The following is a 17423-nucleotide window of genomic DNA, read 5'->3' as shown; positions in this document are numbered from 1 at the left end:
GAGCACCAAGACATTACCTGGCTAGGCCCAAGCCACACAGTGCAGGGTGGGGGGGACATCTGGCTGAAGGGCCCCCTAGCCATCCCCAGGGAGTCAGCCATAGCCATACTCCTCCCCCACCGCTTGCCCCCAACTTCTCCAGCTTAGGACAAGGTTCAGTGGCCCTTCATCCCCAAAAGGCTGCGGGCCTGAAAGCTGGTCAGCCCTGAAACCCCCAGCAGCTTCTTGGGGCTACAGGGCACCTGAGGCAGGAAACCAGCCAGGGAGACCGGGGCGGCTCGCCCAGCCCGCCGCCGCCACCATGGACTCTGCCTACGAGATGGGCCACGTTCGCAAGCTGCAGGCGCAGCACACGCGGATGCAGGAAAAGACCTTCACCAACTGGATCAACAACATCTTCCAGCACAGCCGGGTGAGTTTCGTCCCACAGGCCCCCTGCAGCCCCTTGCATGCCCTCCAGCTCCCCGGCCAGTGGACCCCAGCTCCGGCTTCACTGCCCCACCCCCAAGCCCAGCTGAGGCCACGTCTCTAGACCTGGAAGCACAGCTGAGACTCATGTTCCTCCCTCTCTGCAACTCCGGGGCTGCGCCTCCCAGGGTCAGGGCCCACAGGTGAAGCTGGCCCTGCAGGGCTGACCCCGCGCTCCCCGCCCCCATGCCTCCCCCAGGTGGGCATCAAGATCCACAACTTGTACGCAGAGCTGGCGGATGGCATCCACCTGCTGCGGCTGCTGGAGCTCATCTCCGGAGAGCCCCTGCCACCCCCCAGCCGGGGCCGCATGCGCGTGCACTTTCTGGAAAACAACAGCCGGGCCCTGGCCTTCCTCCGGACCAAGGTGGGCACTGGGGAGCGGGCTTCTGGGCGTGGTGCTGGGCTGGCAGCCTGGAACAAGCTGGAGGACCAGCTCATCCTTTCTGAGCAGGATTTGGGGCCCAGTTCCAGGGAAGCAGCTGGGACACCGAGGTCCAGGAAGCCACGCCTCTCTGCACAGAACCCCTGGCTTAGGGGGCACCGCCCGGGGGAGTGGGAACCGCCATCGTCCCTAGGGGGACCAAATTATGCCTTTGACTGTCATGAAAGACTCACGGGGTTCTAAGGTGAAAGAATCTTAGTGTGCTCGTAACCTTTTCACTTCAAAAATAAGGAAAATATTGGCGGGGCAAGACCCGCAGTGAAGTGGCCATGCGAGCAGGCTCGAGGAGTTGCAGGAGGCAGGCTGGGGCTGCAACAGGAGGGGAAGGGGTGCAGGGTCTAGCCTCAGAGAAGCTGAACCCCCAGCAGGAAGGAGCCCTTAAAGGGCCAGGCCAAAGAAACAGGCACTGAAAGGAGCACCAGGAATAAGGAGGGACCCTCGTGGACATTGTCAGGGGCCTGTGCAGGGGCCGTTTATACCGAGAACCAGGAATTCTGTCCTGGAATGGAGGAAACAGTCAGCCCCTGGGAGCCTGGCATCCTAGAGGGAAACCAAGGAGGTAAGAAACCGACGCCAGCAATCAGGGACCTGCAGTCCCCAAGGACACAGCAGCACAGAAAGCTGCCAGCGGCCGGAATGCCAGGTCTGACTTGGTCCCAGGGACAATGGCCCTGTGAACCAGACACGCCCCTCTGGGAATTTGGGAAGGGTTTGAGCCCCAGGGCCTTCTGGGTATAACGGAGACAAGGATCGAGCCTTCACGAGCTACATGTCATGACCCGCTATGCATCCAGGGGAACTGAGCGCCTCTGGCAAGGCAAATATTCGTTCTATGCATATATCCCATTGCTCACTGTAGGCCACGTTGGAGCTTGGGAGACATCAGGAGCAAAAGCAAAAGCAAAATCCCCACCCGAGCAGGGCAAGGGATGAAGCGTGCACGATTGGGAAAGGAATAACCCTCAGGGTTTCAATGTTTAAAGTCAGCTGGGGTAGGTTGCAAAGTGGCACCTGAATCAACTTGAGAAGAAAACAGCCATGTGGATGGCTAGGGGGTACTAGCTCCAGACAGCAGGCACCATTAGAACAGAGCGCCAGGCCTATGCTTTGACTCCCAACTACAAGAGTCCCTGGGCCCTGGAGCCCTGTGATCCAGAAGAGGAAGGCGGAGCCAGAGGGTGAGAGTCGTGGACAGCTTTGACATTTCTTCTATTCCTTTCTCCCCTCGATTCACGCTCCTTTCCGTTCTAGTGGCAAGATCCAGGGCAGCCGCTTCTCAACTGCAGCACCCAGAGAGACCCAGGCCCCAAGTTTTCTCTCATGCATAGCCCTGGGCCCCGGCCCGAGAGAGTCCAATTGAGGACCTGATTGTTTTCATTTACGTATCATCAGCATACGACATCATTTTAGTGTCAGGCACACGACATAATGACTTGACGTTGGTATACATGATGAGGGGAGCTTTATAATAGATGATGTACTGTCTTCCTTAAGCAACTTTGCAACTTGCCATACCTTAGTCCGGATTGTAGTCCCCAAGCTGTGTGTCGCAGCCCCGCAGCTTATTTGTTTTGCAACTGGAAGTTTGCATCTCTCCATCCCCTTCACCCGTTTTGCCTACCCCTCAAACCTCCACTTATTGCCTGTTTCCGGTCTCTATGATTTTAGTTCTGTGTTGTTTCTAGATTCCATATATAGGTGAAATAATGTATTTGCCTCTGTGTGACTTATTCAGCTTAGTCTAATGCCTTCAGGATCCATGCATGTGGTTAAAAATAAAAGATTCCGTTCTCTTTCATGGCTGAGGAGTAGTCCAGGGTTGGGGGTGGGGGCAGTGGGGGTATGTATACAGACTATAGTCATGTACTGCTTTTTTTTTTTAATATTTATTTATGCATACAAGAGCTGGGGCACAGACCAGAGGTTCAGAGGGTGAGCGGATTCACCAGAGACAGAGTGGGGAGAAGAACAGGCAGATCTACTGAAATACACTGCTGAGGGGCGCAGCGGGTGAGTCAGGAGAGGTCTGCTGTGCCATGTGGGTTGCTCCCTGGTTGCCCGGGAATTGAACTCGTGATGCAGTGGCTGTGGACAGCTTCATAGGTTGTGTCTTAACCCCTGCGCCACCAGGGAGGCCCCTGCCATGCACTGCTTTAAAAAACATTTCCATCATTGTTCATTTTTAAACAATATTTGCTTCCCCCCACCCCTCAGGTGTAGTCCCCAGAGAATTTCCTTCCCCAATGCACCTGTGCACCATCACCTCAGTCCCCTGTGCTCCTCCCTCCCTCCCGCTGACCCCTCTCCCTCCTCCTCCCCTGCAGCATGTCTGATTTATAATTGTCCGTTTTTGCTTTGTTGTGTTTTGTACTGTTATTATTTTTTTACACGGATGTCTTATTGGGTTCCCCTATATTCCTGCTATAAGTGAAACCATCTGATATATTGTTTTCATTTACGTATCATCAGCATACGACATCATTTTAGTGTCAGGCACACGACATAATGACTTGACGTTGGTATACATGATGAGGGGAGCTTTATAATAGATGATGTACAGTCTTCCTTAAGCAACTTTGCAACTTGCCATACCTTAGTCCGGATTGTAGTCCCCAAGCTGTGTGTCGTGTCCCTCTGGCTTATTTCACTGAGCATAATTACTTCTAGTTCCATCCACATTGCTACGAATGGCATGAGTTTATCTTTTTTGATTGCTGAGTAATATTCCATGGTGTATATGTACCACATCTTCTTGATCCAGTCATCTATTTTTGGGCATTTGGGTTGTAATGTAAAATATTAAAAAAAAATTTGTTTAAAGATGAAAAAAATAAAGTCAAGCCAGAAGGGAGAAAAAAAAAGAAAAAGAAAAAAAAAAGGTTGTTTTGATTGTCAAAAAACATTTTTTTAGGGCCTCCCTGGTGGCGCAGCGATTGAGCGCTGGGTTGCAAAGCTGCCCGCAGCCTCTGCAGCGCCGGTTCAATCCCCGGCTGCTCCCCGGCCACCGGAGGAGGGTCCCACATGGCGCGCAGACCTCTCCTGCCGCCCGCTGCTCCCCTCAGCAGTGTACTTCGGTCCTTCTGCCTGCTCTGCTCCCCGCTCTGGCTCTGGTGAATTCTCTCACCCTCCTGCGCTTCTGACTGTACCCAATGCTTGTATAAATAAATAAATAAACATAAATAAATAAATCTTTTAAAAAATATATATTAAAAAAATTTTTTTAAATAAAAAATGTTTCCATCAATGACAACTATATATACAACAGTGGTCCCAGTAGCTACACTATATAGCCTATGTGTATATTCTGCTGTATCAGTTTGTGAAATTACACCTTATGGCACTAGCACAACAATGAAAACACCTAATAAAACATTTCTCATTGTATGCCCCTGCCATTAAGCACCCTGTGACTTTACACATCATCCATCAGGGGACACTCGGGTGGCTTCCACAACTTGGCTATTGTAAATAATGCTGCAATGGACATAAAGGCACATATACTTTTTGAATTAGAGTCCTCATTTTATTTGAGCAAATACCCATAAATGAAATGGCTGAATCATCCGATAATTCTATTTTTAATTTTTGAGGAAACATCACGCTGCATGGTATAGCAGCTGCACCAACTTACATCCCCACCAGCAATGTGCAGTGTTCCCTTTTCTCCACATCTGTGTCTGCACTTCTTTTTTTTTTATATTTTATTTTGTATAATTCTTACAACATTTTTCATTTTTGCACAATGTATGCATTTTCATTTTGGTTATATTCCCCATACAATTGCAGCCCCCCTAATTTTGACCCTAATCTTTCCTCTCCCTGCCTGCACCCCGCCCCATAGTGAGTCTCTGGTTTATAGTTGCTTGTTGATTTTGATTTTTACTTTGTATTAATTAGTCTTTTTCCTGGTTCCTTGTTTAGGTTTTCTAAATTCCTGCTCTGAGTGAGACCATCCGGTATTTTTCTTTTTCTTTCTGGCTTATTTCGCTGAGCATGATCTCTTCCAGCGCCATCCATGTTGCTGCAAACTACATGTGTTTATCTTTTTTGAATGCTGAGTAATATTCCATGGTGTATATGGACCACATCTTCTTGATCCAGTCATCTATTTTTGGGTATTTGGGTTGTTTCCAAAGCTTAGCTATTGTAAATAGTGCTGCTTTAAACATAGGGGTGCAGGTGCTCTTTGGAATTAATGTGCTTCTTATTTCTTGTCTTTTGAGGATATTGATTCCAACACGTGAGATGATAACTCACAGTGGTTTCAATTTGCATCTCCCTGATGATACATTGAGTATCTTTCCCTGTGCCTGTTTGCCATCTGTAAGTCTTCTTTAGAAAAATGTCTATTAACTTCTTCAGCCTATTTTTAAATCTGATTTTTAAAAATTGAATTGTGTGACTTCTTAGTATATTTTAGATATTAACCGTTATGGATACAGGATTTGTGAATATCTTCTCCCATTCAGTAGATTGTGCTTTCCTTTTTTGTTGCTGGTTTGCTTCTTGGTGTAAAACTTTTTAATTTCATATAGTCCCTTTTGTTGCCCTTGTCTTTGGAGTCAGAAAAATATTGCTAACACCAATGCCAAGGAGCATATGTTTTTTCCCTCTAGGAATTTTATGGCTTCAGCTGTACAGTCTTGTCTTTAATCATTGCGTCTTTTTTTTTTTTTTTTTTTTTTTTTGTAGAAGGTAAGATACTGGTCCAGTTTCATTCTTTTGCATGTGACTGTCCTGTTTTCTCAATATCATTGATTGAAGAGATTCTTTTCCCCATTGTATTTTTTTGCCTCTTTTGTTCTAAATTAGTTGCTGTATATGCATAGATTCCTTTCTATGCTTGCTTCTGTTTTATTGATCTATGTTTCTTTGTTTAAATGCTAATACCAAAAGTTTTCAATTAGTATAACTTTGTAATCTAATTTGAAATCAGGGAACATGATGCCGGGGATCGAACCTATGCTGCAATGGCTGCGGACAGATTCATAGGTTGCATCTTAACCCCTTGCGCCACCAGGGAGGCTCTAGCTTTATTCTTCTTTCTCAAAATTACTTTGGCTGTTTGGGATCTTTTGTGGGTCCATACAATTTTTTTTAAGATTTATTTGTGTATACAAGACCTGGGGTACAGGCCAGAGATGTAGGGGGGTGAGAGGATTCACCAGAGACAGAGTGGGGAGCAGAACAGGTGGATTGACTAAAACACACTGCTGAGGGGAGCAGCGGGTGAGACAGGAGAGGTCTGCTGTGCCATGTGGGTCACCTCCCTGGCCAGGGATCAAACTTGTGCTGCAGTGGCTGTGGATAGCTTCATAATGCTGCGTCTTAACCCCTTGCACCACCAGGGAGGCTCTGGTTCCATGCAACTTTTGGGGTTGTTTATTTCTGTGGAAAATGCCATTGGAATTTTGGTGCAGATTGCACTGAACCTGTAGATTGCTGTGGGTAATGTCAGTGTTTTAACAATATTAACTCCTGCAGTGTATGAGCATGGAATTCCTTCTATTTTTTTGTCTTCAATTTATTAATATTCTCATTATACAGGTCTTTCACTTACTTGATTACACTTATCCCTAGATATTTTATTCTTTTTGATGCATCATAAATTGGGTTGTTTTCTTAATTTTTCTTTCTGATACTTCATTCCTGGTTATAGACACAGAGCCAATTTTTGTATATTGATTTTGTATCCTACAACTGTACTGAATTCACTTATTAGATCTCACAGTTTTTTAGGTGGGCTCTTCAGGATTTTCTGCTATATGAAATCAGGTCATATGCAAATAGTAACAGTTTCACGTCTTCCTTTCCAATTTGAATACTTTTTATTTATTACTTAATTTGTTTTGCCTTTTTTTTTTTTCCTTGCCCAATTGCTCTGGGCAGGACTATGTTGAATAAAAGCTGTGAGAGTAAGAATCATTGTATTATTCTCAATCTTAGAGGAAAGGCATTCAGCTTTTCATAATTGAATGTAATGTTAGCTGTGGGCTTGTCACATATGACTTTTGTTATATTGAGCTATGTAGTGCCTCTATGCCCATTTTGTAGAGATTTTTATCACACCAATGCTGTCAAAAGCTTTTTCTGCATTCATTGATAGGATTTTTTTCCTACATTTTGTTGCTGTGATATATCATGATTGTTTCGCAAATATTATATACCATCCTTCCATCATTGGAATGAATTGCTTTTGCTCATTTTATATGATCCTCTTCAATGTATTATTGAATTCAGTTTGCTAATATTTTGTTGAGAATTTTTGCTTCTGTCTTCATTGGGGATTTTGATCTGAGATTTTCTTTCTTTTCTAAGGTTCACATATAGCATCCTTTCTATATATCATTCTATCTCAAAGTAATAGCAACTTAATTTTGAACTCATTCTAAAATTCTACATTCCTCCCCTGGATCTTATGTTTTTTATTTCACATTTTACATCCTTTTGTGTCTCTTTTACTACTATAGTTTTAGTTATTATTGCCACTTTTGTTCTTGTATGCATAAACAAATAAATCTTTAAAAAAAAAACAACACTCAGACTCCAGGGGTGGTTCAAGATGGTGATGCAGCAAGTTACTGGACTCATCAATAAATTTTTTTTAAATGTTTTAAAAGGTAGCATCCCTGGCCTGCATTCCCTAAGAGAGCCTCAGGCTTCAGTGGTGCCAAGACAGCCAGCGCTGGGACTGTTGATAACCTGGCTGCACTCAGCAGCACAGCAGGCTGGTGTTGGGAGTAGGGGAGAGAGCATGGAGACTCCAGTGGCTCTAGTAATATAAGGAGAATGCTAACATGGCTCTCTCCAAAGCTGGTGCCATAAGGTGGCATGCAAGTACAAAAATAATGTGTGCCACTGGCTCCATCCTCATAGTTCCAGCAAAACCTTGCCTCTGAGATACTTTGAATTAACTAATGAGTCTTTTTTCATGACTTGGATGCTTTTCAAATGGCTACTTTTGCACTGGGTCCTGGTATGAGTGAGTCTGTGTGTTTGTCCTTTATGAGCAGACTCTCTGTTCCCCACTGCCTTTGGGGTCTCCTGGTCACAAGCCCCATTGGCTTTAAAAGCTAGGTGTTTGGGGGAACCTGTCTCTCCAGTGCAGATTGGAAGGAATGGATTACCTGATATGGGGCACATGACCCTCATTTCTCAGGATAGCTGCCTATTTGTCAGATGTTTCCTAACTTGGGCACACTGCATCTGGAGAGGGGCGTTTCTCAGCAAGACCACATCTCTATTGCACCAACCCATTTTGATATCATCCTCCTGTCTTTTTAAGATTTACTTTTTTTATTTATGCATACAAGAACTGGGGTGTATTTAGGCCAGAGGTGCAGGGGTGAGAGGATTCACCAGAGACAGTGGGGAGCAGAACAGGCAGATGGACCAGAAGCACCCCTGAGGGGAGCAGCAGGCGAGTCAGGACAGGTCTGCTGCACCATGTGGGTGGGGATCGAACCCACACCTGGCCGGGGATCGAACTTGTGCTGCAGTGACTGCTGATAGCTTCATAGTGCTGAGACTTAACCCCTGCACCACCAGGGATGCCCATGTCCTTTTGTCCCTTAGGGTGGAGGAGCTGTTCAGCTCTTTCTCAGATATTTTTCCAGAAGAATTTGTCCATATATAGCTGTATATTTGGTGTGTCCATGGGAGTTGAATCCAGTAACTTGCTACATCACCATCTTGAACCACCGCTCGAGTCTAGGTTTTTAATAGGATATGGAACACTGATGAAGACAACTGAGATTCGAGTATGAGTCAGAGACCCAGGGAGTCCCTGGAGACTGTGTGAGGTGGAGGTAAACAGTTGCTGTTGTCACTTGAGCACACATCTTGCTATCGAGTGTCCTTGTTTCCATGGCCCATAACTGAACCACTGACCTTGGTCTGGGTTCACCTGTCGCCTACATAGGCGGAGTCTTGCCAGCCCAAGGGTTGACCCCATTTCACCAGATTGGAACTTGACCCAGGTGAGCTTGGGACCAAAGCCCCAACCACTTAGAAAGCCTTCACTTGACCAATCCTGTGCCCTGCCTGCCTCTGCCTTAGGGGTTTCCTGGCTAGAGGAGGGATCCCAGGACCCTCCCATCTAACCGTCAGCCTCCTGCAGGCCTCAGGGCTGAGCACAGCCAACTATTCCCACAGGTGACAATACCCTTCATTGGGCCAGAGAACATCGTGGATGGAGACCAGACGCTCATCCTGGGACTGATCTGGGTCATCATTCTACGTTTCCAGATCTCTCACATCTCCCTGGACAGGGTATGTCAGTGCCCAGGGCCCAGTTATCCAGCCCAGTCCGGCCCTGGCCTCACCTAGTTCCCTAGGGACAGGGCTGTTCCCCTTGCCTTCTCTGATCCCTGCAGTAGATCCTTGGCATCATGCGGGCAGTACCCACTGTTCAGCCATAGCCAGGAAGCCAGACTGTCAGAGACTGTGATATGCTGAAGTGAGAAACAGACTCATGGGCTTTCTTTTTTTTTTTTAAAGATTTATTTATTCACGCATATGAGAGCTGGGGTATAGGCCAGATGTGTGGGAGGGTGAGAGGATTCACCAGAGACAGTGCGGGGAATGGAACAGGCAGACTGACTGACATACATTGCCGAGGGGAGCAGCGGGCGAGACGGGAGAGGTCTGCTGCGCCATGTGGGTAGCTCCCCGGCCGGCCGGGATCACACCTGTGCTGCAGAGGCTGCGAACAGCTTCATAGCACTGTGCTTATTCAACCGCCTGCACCGCCAGGGAGGCCCAGACTCATGGGCTTTCAACCTGCTCTGAGACAGTCATTTCCTGGTGAGGGGTCAGGGTGACTCCCCAGCGCCTGCCTGTCACATCCAATTTATTGTTCCCTCATGGGTACTGAAAACCTGTAAGTTTCATTGTACCTAATTGGGGGAAATTAAACATATGAGGGCATCCCACCCTGGAGGTTCCCTCATCCCCAGGATCCTGAAGACCAAAGAGATGCTCCCCCATATTCTTCCTTTCTATGTCTTATTTTCCTACAATTGTGTCAGAAAGAGCAAAAACAGGGCCTCCCCGGTGGTGCAGCGGTTGAGCGCTGGGTTGCGAAGCTGCCCGCAGCTTCAAACCGCAGCGCCGGTTCGATCCCTGGCTGCTCCCCGGCCACCGGAGGAGGGTCCCACATGGCGCGCAGACCTCTCCTGCCGCCCGCTGCTCCCCTCAGCAGTGTACTTCTGTCCTTCTGCCTGTTCTGCTCCCCGCTCTGGCTCTGGTGAATTCTCTCACCCTCCTGCGCTTCTGACTGTGCCCAGTGCTTGTATAAATAAATAAATAAATAAATAAATAAATAAATAAATAAATAAATAAATCTTTAAAAAAAAGAAAGAGCAAAAACATACAGTCCTGACACTGATCAATTTTCATAGCTTAATGGTTTCCAAAACATCACCTAAGGCTGCATTCCAGTAGGCTAGGGAAGCCACCCTGGAGAAGGCCTCGTGAGAAGAAGTCACAGACACGGCTCCCGTCCAGAAGGGCCCTTGAGTTCCCCACGCGGCTGTGAGCCCCCGAGAGCAGGGCGCCTGCCCGCCTGTGTCCACAGCGCCTAAGGCCCCCGTGTGAGCAAAGGACGGGTGACTTTCTGACAGCGAGCCCGCCCAGCAAACGACACTACCCTCCTCCGCCCGCGGAGGGCCGGCCGTGCCTGCCTCTCTCTCCTGGAGGGCAGCAGGTCTCCCTCACTGGCTGGCCAGCCACCCTCCTCCCTGTGGCGCTGCTTGTCTGCAGCCATCGCGGGTCCTGCTCCCTGCAAGCGCCTGCGGCCAGGCTGCCCCCACTCCCTGCCTTGCCCATCCACCAAATTTCTCCCAGTTAGCATCTGCCAGCCCAGCCCAGCTGCTCGGGGCATCCAGGTAGCCTCACTGTGCCAGAGGCTGGTCCCCAGGCCTTGGGGGCCCCCTCCCCTCCACCTTACCCCATCCCTCCCCGCTCTGCTGCCTCTAGGTCCTTCCTACCCAAGCTCTGGGGCCCAAAGGGCAGGGGAGGAAATGCAGGCTGCAGTGCTTGCACATTTTGAGTTTATAAACAGGAATTGGTGGGGAGGAGAACATAGGAGAGAATAAAGAAGGGGGGAGCAGAAGGGAGCCTTTGGGGTGTGAGGGTAAGGGAGGGAGTGGATGGAAGGAGAGAACACCGCCTTGAGAAGGACAGGGACTGGGGCTAGAAGGCAGTGGGAGGCCAGGGGTGGCAGAACAGATGGTATTAAAGGAACAAGCAGGGATGGGGATTGGAACCAGATAGAGTCATTCACCAGCCTGAAGAAACAGCACTTCTGCCCTCAGGCAGCCATGGAGGTGGTACAGATGGGCTCGCACTCAGGTGGGGGCCCCTCCCCCTAGCAGTGGCGGGACCTGCACCTGGTCATGTCATCCCAGGATGTGAATATAATAGTAGCCGCGTGGTAGGAGAGCCACGGTGCACAGGCCGGCGCCTGGGAGGCAGAAAGCCTGTACGGGGGGATGGGGAGCAGGCCGTTCGCGACTGTGTGCACCCAGGGTGACTTAGCACAATGCCGCAGACAGAGAGACAGGAGCCACTGCTGCTGTTGTCACCAGGTGCAGCTCAAAGCCAGCTGCTTGGAGATGACAGCTTTTAAGCACCCGGTTTCCTTAGAAAGACAATTTCTCTCATCCCCAATCTCTACCCACCATAGATAAAATCCCAAAACCAGTTTCTCTGAAAAGAGGGGAGTCAGCACCCACTTTTAGGTAGGGGAGCGAATCAAAATCATGCCGGGCCCTTGAGACCTGCAGGTTCTGTGTCCCCCCAACCCCTGGCCCTGCATGGTGACCCACAGCCTGTCCTGCCAGGAGGAGTTTGGGGCCAGTGCAGTCCTGCTGTCCACCAAGGAAGCTCTGCTGGTCTGGTGCCAGCGGAAGACAGCCAGTTATGCCAACGTCAATATCACTGACTTCTCCCGCAGCTGGAGCGACGGGCTTGGCTTTGGGGCGCTCATCCACGCCCACAGGTATGTATGAGGGAACCACACCCAGCATCCCCTGCCCTGACCTGGCCTGAGGCAGGCCTCAGCCTTCTTCCTAGAGGCCTCCTCCACTGAGTCTGGTGCTCCAGGGCTTGCTTCTTAACCTGCCCCTTCCCCCACACCCCTCTCGCCCCTGTACCCTAAGGACGGGAATGGGCACAGAAATACAGAGGGCTGCTACCTGAGGCCCTGCTCCATGACCATCCTCTCCCTACCTGTCCTAGGAAATTGCATGGAGTTGGCCTGCTTTGCCTTTGACCTGCCTTTCTCCGCTTTCTCTGTCCCTCTTGTCTCTTCTTAGTTTTCTCCCTGGCAAGTGCCTGCTCTTTGGGAGCTTTCCCCAACCCTGGGGCCTGGCCCCTGAGCCAATCAGCTTTACCCCCTATCAGAGCCCCATTCCTCAAACCAGGGTCTCAGAGGACTGGCAGGGGGCAGCTGGTTCACAGCAAGTATAACTGCCTTTTGGTGTAAATGACCAATTGGAGCTTGTCTGCATTTTTAACAAGTCTACCTAAACCAAAGTGTTACAGGGCAGGGAGAGGGACACCCCAGGACCCCCAAACCTGCCTGCTCTAAATAGGTTCTGCCATCTGCTGCATTAAGACAGAACATATAAGACCTTCAATGGAAAGGAACTTTAATACAGTTAGTGTGCGATACAGACAAGACAAAGAATAGAGTTTCTAAAGCTGGCACCCAGAGTTACCCATCCCCTCGTGTGTAAATGTCCAGCCAAAGAGGATTGGCCCAGAGCAAGGCCCAAAAACCTGCCACGATTCTAAAGCACTTTTCGGCAGGGACCCACAGAAAAGGGTCAGAAACAACAAGACAAGTCTGAGGGAAAAGAGCAAAGCCGAAATCAAGATAAAAGCTGCCATTGTCACCTCCCCACGGGTCTCTCACCCACATCTGTGTCACCCAGTCCAGGACCAAAAGGCAAGCGCAGTTTCTTCACATGTCTCTCTGCTCCACATGCCTCCTCCAGGTCTCCTCCTGGCTCCATCCTGCTTCCTCCCTTCTCAGTCTCCTCTGCAGCTTCTCCTCCCTGCTCAGCTCCACCCTCACCTTCTCCTGGGGACCACACTCTTACAAAAGCAGTAGATTGTTCTGCTGAGGAGCCCTGCCTGCTCTCTGTCCAGGCCAGACCTGCTGGACTACCACTCTCTGCACCCCGACCGGCCTCTGCACAACCTCTGCCTTGCTTTCCGAGTGGCTGAGCAGGAACTGGGCATTGCTCAGCTGCTGGACCCCGAAGACATGGCGGCCCCACAGCCCGATGAGCGCTCCATCATGACCTACATCTCCTTCTACTACCACCACTTCTCCCGCCTGCACCAGGGGCAGACTCTCCAGAGGAGACTCGCTAAGGTTGGTGATAAAGGGAAAGCGGCGTCCAGGTGAGGGGGCGGTGAGCCTGGGCTCCAGAGTCAGGCATACCTGGGTTTGGTGCCTGCCTGTGCCACTCCCTAGCTGTGTGGCCTTGGCCTTGTCACCCCCCCTCGCTGTGCTCTGGCTGTGAAGTGGAGATGGCAGCACCAGCGCAGCAGCAGGCCGCGTGAGCACAGTGCCCGGCAGCAGGGAAAGTCGGGTGGGCTGCGTCCCCTACAGCCCCTGCCCGCCCTTCTTCTCGCAGGTGGTTAAACTCCTCATGGGGTTAAAAAGGCTTTGAGAACTGAGTGTCTGAAGCGGCTGGGCTGGGCCGAGCCCGGGTCTGGGGCTTCCCTTTACTGTGGGCATGCTGGTGCGGCTGAGACGAGGGGCAGCTGCTCTCAGGGTTGGTGTCTCAGCTGAGCATGGGGCGCACTGAGTCAGACCAAGGGCTCTGAACTGCTTTAGGGGAGACGGGACCTCAGGGGAGGAAGAGCAGGCTCGGAAAAAGAACAGCCTTATGTGCCTCAACCCCCAGAGATGAGGCCAAATGGGGTGAAATAAGACCGAGGGAGCCCCCCACACCCTCAGTTTGAGTGGGCAATACAGGCAGACCTGCTCCTCTCGGGGCTGGGAGGGCCCCCACTTCAGAGCATCCTCAGCTACAGGAAGGAGTTACTGCCCAGCTGGGCAACCCTGGCTGGGAACTGGCGGTAACCCCTGCCCTGGCTCAGTGCCCAAAAGGAGAGCGTCCCCATTCCAGGCCTGAGCCCTTCCCATGTCCTCCACCAGACCCTGCGGCAGCTCCAGGAGACAGAGGAGCTGCAGGCCCAGTACGAGCAGCTGGCGACCGACCTGCTGTGCTGGGTTGCAAAGACGCAGGCCCAGCTGGAGGCGAGGGATTTCCCCGACGCCGTGCCAGCCATGCGCCACCTACTGGCAGCCTTTGCCTCCTTCCGCGCTCAGGAGAAGCCACCCCGGCTGCACCAGCGAGGAGCCGCGGAGGCCCTACTCTTCCGGCTGCAGACTGCACTCCGGGCCCAGAACCGCAGGCCCTTCCTGCCTCGGGAGGGCCTGGGCCCTGTGGTGCTGTCCCAGCGCTGGGCAGACCTGGAGCGGGCAGAAGCCTTGCGGAGCCAGGCCCTGCAGCGGAGGCTATTGCAGCTAGAGCGGCTGGAAACTCTGGCCCGGCGCTTCCAGCGCAAGGCAGCCCTCAGGGAGAACTTCCTGGCAAACACAGAGCAGGTGCTGGACCAGGCTGCAGCCCTGCCGGCCAGCCCAGTCACGGTGGAAGCAGCTGCCCAGAGGCTGGGCATGCTGGAGGCAGGTGTCCTGCCCCAGGACGGGCGCTTCCAGGCCCTGGCTGAGATAGCCGACATCCTCCGGCAGGAGCAGTACCATGACTGGGCCGGCGTGGCCCAGAGGTGAGACCCGGGCACTTGAACCGCCCCCAAATTAGGCTAAGGCCTTCCTTCTACACCTCTGTCTTTGTCTATGTCCACTCCTGTTCACAGAGAAAAGGGGTTATTTTTGGGTTCAGGTATCCCTTTAAGAAGATCCAGCTCCCACTGATGCCTGAAATTCCACCACCCATACTTTACCCCTTTGGTAAAGTAGTTGGATCTTCATTCATTTACCAAACAAGCATTTGTTGAGTGACTACTATGTCCCAAGCACAGTCCTGGCTGCCAGAGACTTAGCATGATGAGGACAAACAGAAACCCTCTCTTTATGGAACTTCACATTACTGAGGAAAATGCTAGATACAAAAAATATCTAGCATGTGAGATCATGGTTTTAAAAAAGGAGAGTAAGTCAGGAGAGGTGACCGGACAGGGAAAGGTGGGGGCGGGTTAGATTGGTGGCCAGAGGAGGGTTACTTTTGAGCAGAGACCAGAAAGGAGTGAGGGCAGTGGCCGTATGGACATGGGGACCGACTGCACGAGCAGAGGGAACAGGTGGGGCAGTGTCCTCAGGTGGGCGCATGCCTGGCCTGTTTGAAAAATAACCTGGAGCCAGTATTGGCCAAAGTGAGCAAGGCACAGTTGAAGTCAGGGAGGTGCATGCAAAAAATGGGGGCATAGGTCACGCTGAAACCCCCAGGGCACAGTAACAACTTGGATTTTTTTTTTTACCGATTTTTAAAAAAATATTTATTTACTTTTATACAAGAACTGGGGTACAGGCCAAAGACGTGGGAGGGTGAGAGGATTCATCAGAGACAGAGCAGGGAACAGGCAGACTGACTGAAATACATTGCTGAGGGGAGCAGCGGGTGAGTCTGCCATGCCATGTGGGTATCTCCCTGGCCGGCTGGCATTGAACCTGCGCTGCAGAAGCTGCGGAGATCTTCAAAGCTCCGCATTCAACCCGCTGCATGACTGGGGAGGCCCATTATTTGGATTTTACTCAGAAAAAGATGGGGAATCACTGGAGGGTCACAATCTAACTTTTGTTTCATGATGATCACTCTGGGTGCCAGGCAGGGTATAGACTAAAGGGGCAAAGGCAGAAGCAGAGAGACCAGTCACCCAGCTGTGGCTACCATCCAGGCCGGGGAAGCAATAGAGGTGATGAGAAATGGTGAGGGTCTGAATGAATTCTGAATCCAAGAGGATTGGTAACCCATGGGTGCAATAGATCAGATGCTGGGTATGAGAAAGTGACTTAACAAGATTTTAGTTTGAGTACCTAGAAGGTTGGAGTTGCCATCCACTGAGGAAGGGACTGAAAAGAAGTTTAGGGGGCACTGTGAAGGCCAAAACCTCCAGGCCCTTCTGGGATCACTGCCTGTTTCTAAGCGGTAGGGACAGCCTGCCCTATGCACCCCAAGCTATGCCCTATGTACCCCAAGCTATGCTGTTCAGGCCCACACACTCTGCCCACTAGCTTGGGCTCCACCAGGGCATCCAAGTCTCCCCACTAGCTGAAACCCCAAGGCAACATCCCTGCCCCAGCCCCGTGGAGACCACCCTTATTCTCCTGTCCTCCAGGCAGTTGGAGATCACCCAGCGCTGGGAGCAGCTCCTTCAACGTCTCCAAGGGCAGAGGAAACAGGTGGCAGGCCTGCAGGCTGTGCTGAGCCTGTTGCAGGAGGTTGAGGTTGTCTCCAACCAGCTCAAGGAGCTGCAGGTGGGCCCTGGACAGCAGGATGTGCTGGCACCCATGGAGACCCAGCTCTTCAGGATTGCAGTGACCACTTATCCCTTTCAGGTGCTGGCCAGTTCCCCAGCCTGTGGGCAGCAGCTGGCAGAGGTGGCGGCACTGCTACAGGGGCAGGAGGTGCTGGAGGCCCAGGTCTCGGCCCACAGAGCCCATGTGAACCGCCTTGCCCACCAGACTGTGGGGCTGGACTCCTCTCTGGGCGTCAGTGTGGAGGCGCTGCAGGCCAAGGCCCCAGAACTGCTGCAGTTCCACCAGAGCCTAGGGGCTCTTGTCAGGGCCCGGTAAGAGCCCACCCTAACTGCCCTGCCTTCTGCAGAACTTTTCTGGGATCCAAATTTCCTCCTGCCCAGGTTAAAAGATCGCTGGCTTGGCAACTTCCTCTTCACTGACCCTCACTGCTAAGGCCTCTGTCTTCTATGTAGAGTCATCCAGGGAAAACTCCTAAGTGGGAGTGTCTGACCCCACTCAGCAAGCCTTGTTTTTCCTCAGGAGGGCCCAGCTGGAGCTGAGCCTGCAGAGGGCAGAATTCCTGCACAGCTGTGAGGAGGAGGAAGTTTGGCTGAGGACGCGCAGAGAGCTGATGGAGAACGTGGCCCTGGGCCAGAGTCTCAGTGAGAGCGCAGTGGCCCTGCGGAAACACAAGGTGCCTGCCGTCGCCCAAGTCCCCACCTCCCTGCCCACCTACTCTGTCCCCTCACTTCTGCACTTCTGCTCTCCCAGGTTCTGGAAGCTGAGTTACACAGCCACCAGGCTGTGTTAGCCCCTCTAATGCGGACGGCCTACGACCTAGCGGCCCGCGGGCCCCCAATACAGCCAGACCCCCGAGAGCAAGCCGAGGCGGTGCAGGGCGCGTGGCAGCAGCTCCGGGCCTGGGCAGCCGGTCGGGGAGTCCGGTTTCATGCAGCCCTGCTCCTTCAGCAGGTAGCGGGACCTGGCAGCTGTGGCTGGACCAGTAGCGTC

General features: G+C 51.5%; 1 protein-coding gene across 1 annotated transcript in view; it reads left to right on the top strand.

Moving 5' to 3' along the window:
• Positions 1-301: 301 nt before the first annotated feature.
• Positions 302-17423, top strand: part of SPTBN5 (spectrin beta, non-erythrocytic 5) — a 49005-nt gene continuing 31883 nt past the window's right edge. Inside the window, exons 1-10 of the mRNA XM_037504142.1 lie at positions 302-412; positions 668-835; positions 9068-9184; positions 11758-11915; positions 13070-13298; positions 14091-14722; positions 16292-16430; positions 16512-16744; positions 16953-17106; positions 17184-17384. Of these exons, the coding sequence (XP_037360039.1) occupies positions 302-412; positions 668-835; positions 9068-9184; positions 11758-11915; positions 13070-13298; positions 14091-14722; positions 16292-16430; positions 16512-16744; positions 16953-17106; positions 17184-17384 (2142 nt within the window). The remainder of the gene's footprint in view (positions 413-667; positions 836-9067; positions 9185-11757; positions 11916-13069; positions 13299-14090; positions 14723-16291; positions 16431-16511; positions 16745-16952; positions 17107-17183; positions 17385-17423) is intronic.

This window comes from Talpa occidentalis, unplaced genomic scaffold (assembly GCF_014898055.3).
Source record: "Talpa occidentalis isolate TD23 unplaced genomic scaffold, MPIMG_talOcc4v2.1 talOcc4.11, whole genome shotgun sequence".
Classification (NCBI taxonomy): Eukaryota; Metazoa; Chordata; class Mammalia; order Eulipotyphla; family Talpidae; genus Talpa; species Talpa occidentalis.
This window is presented reverse-complemented; position numbering and strand designations above follow the sequence as displayed.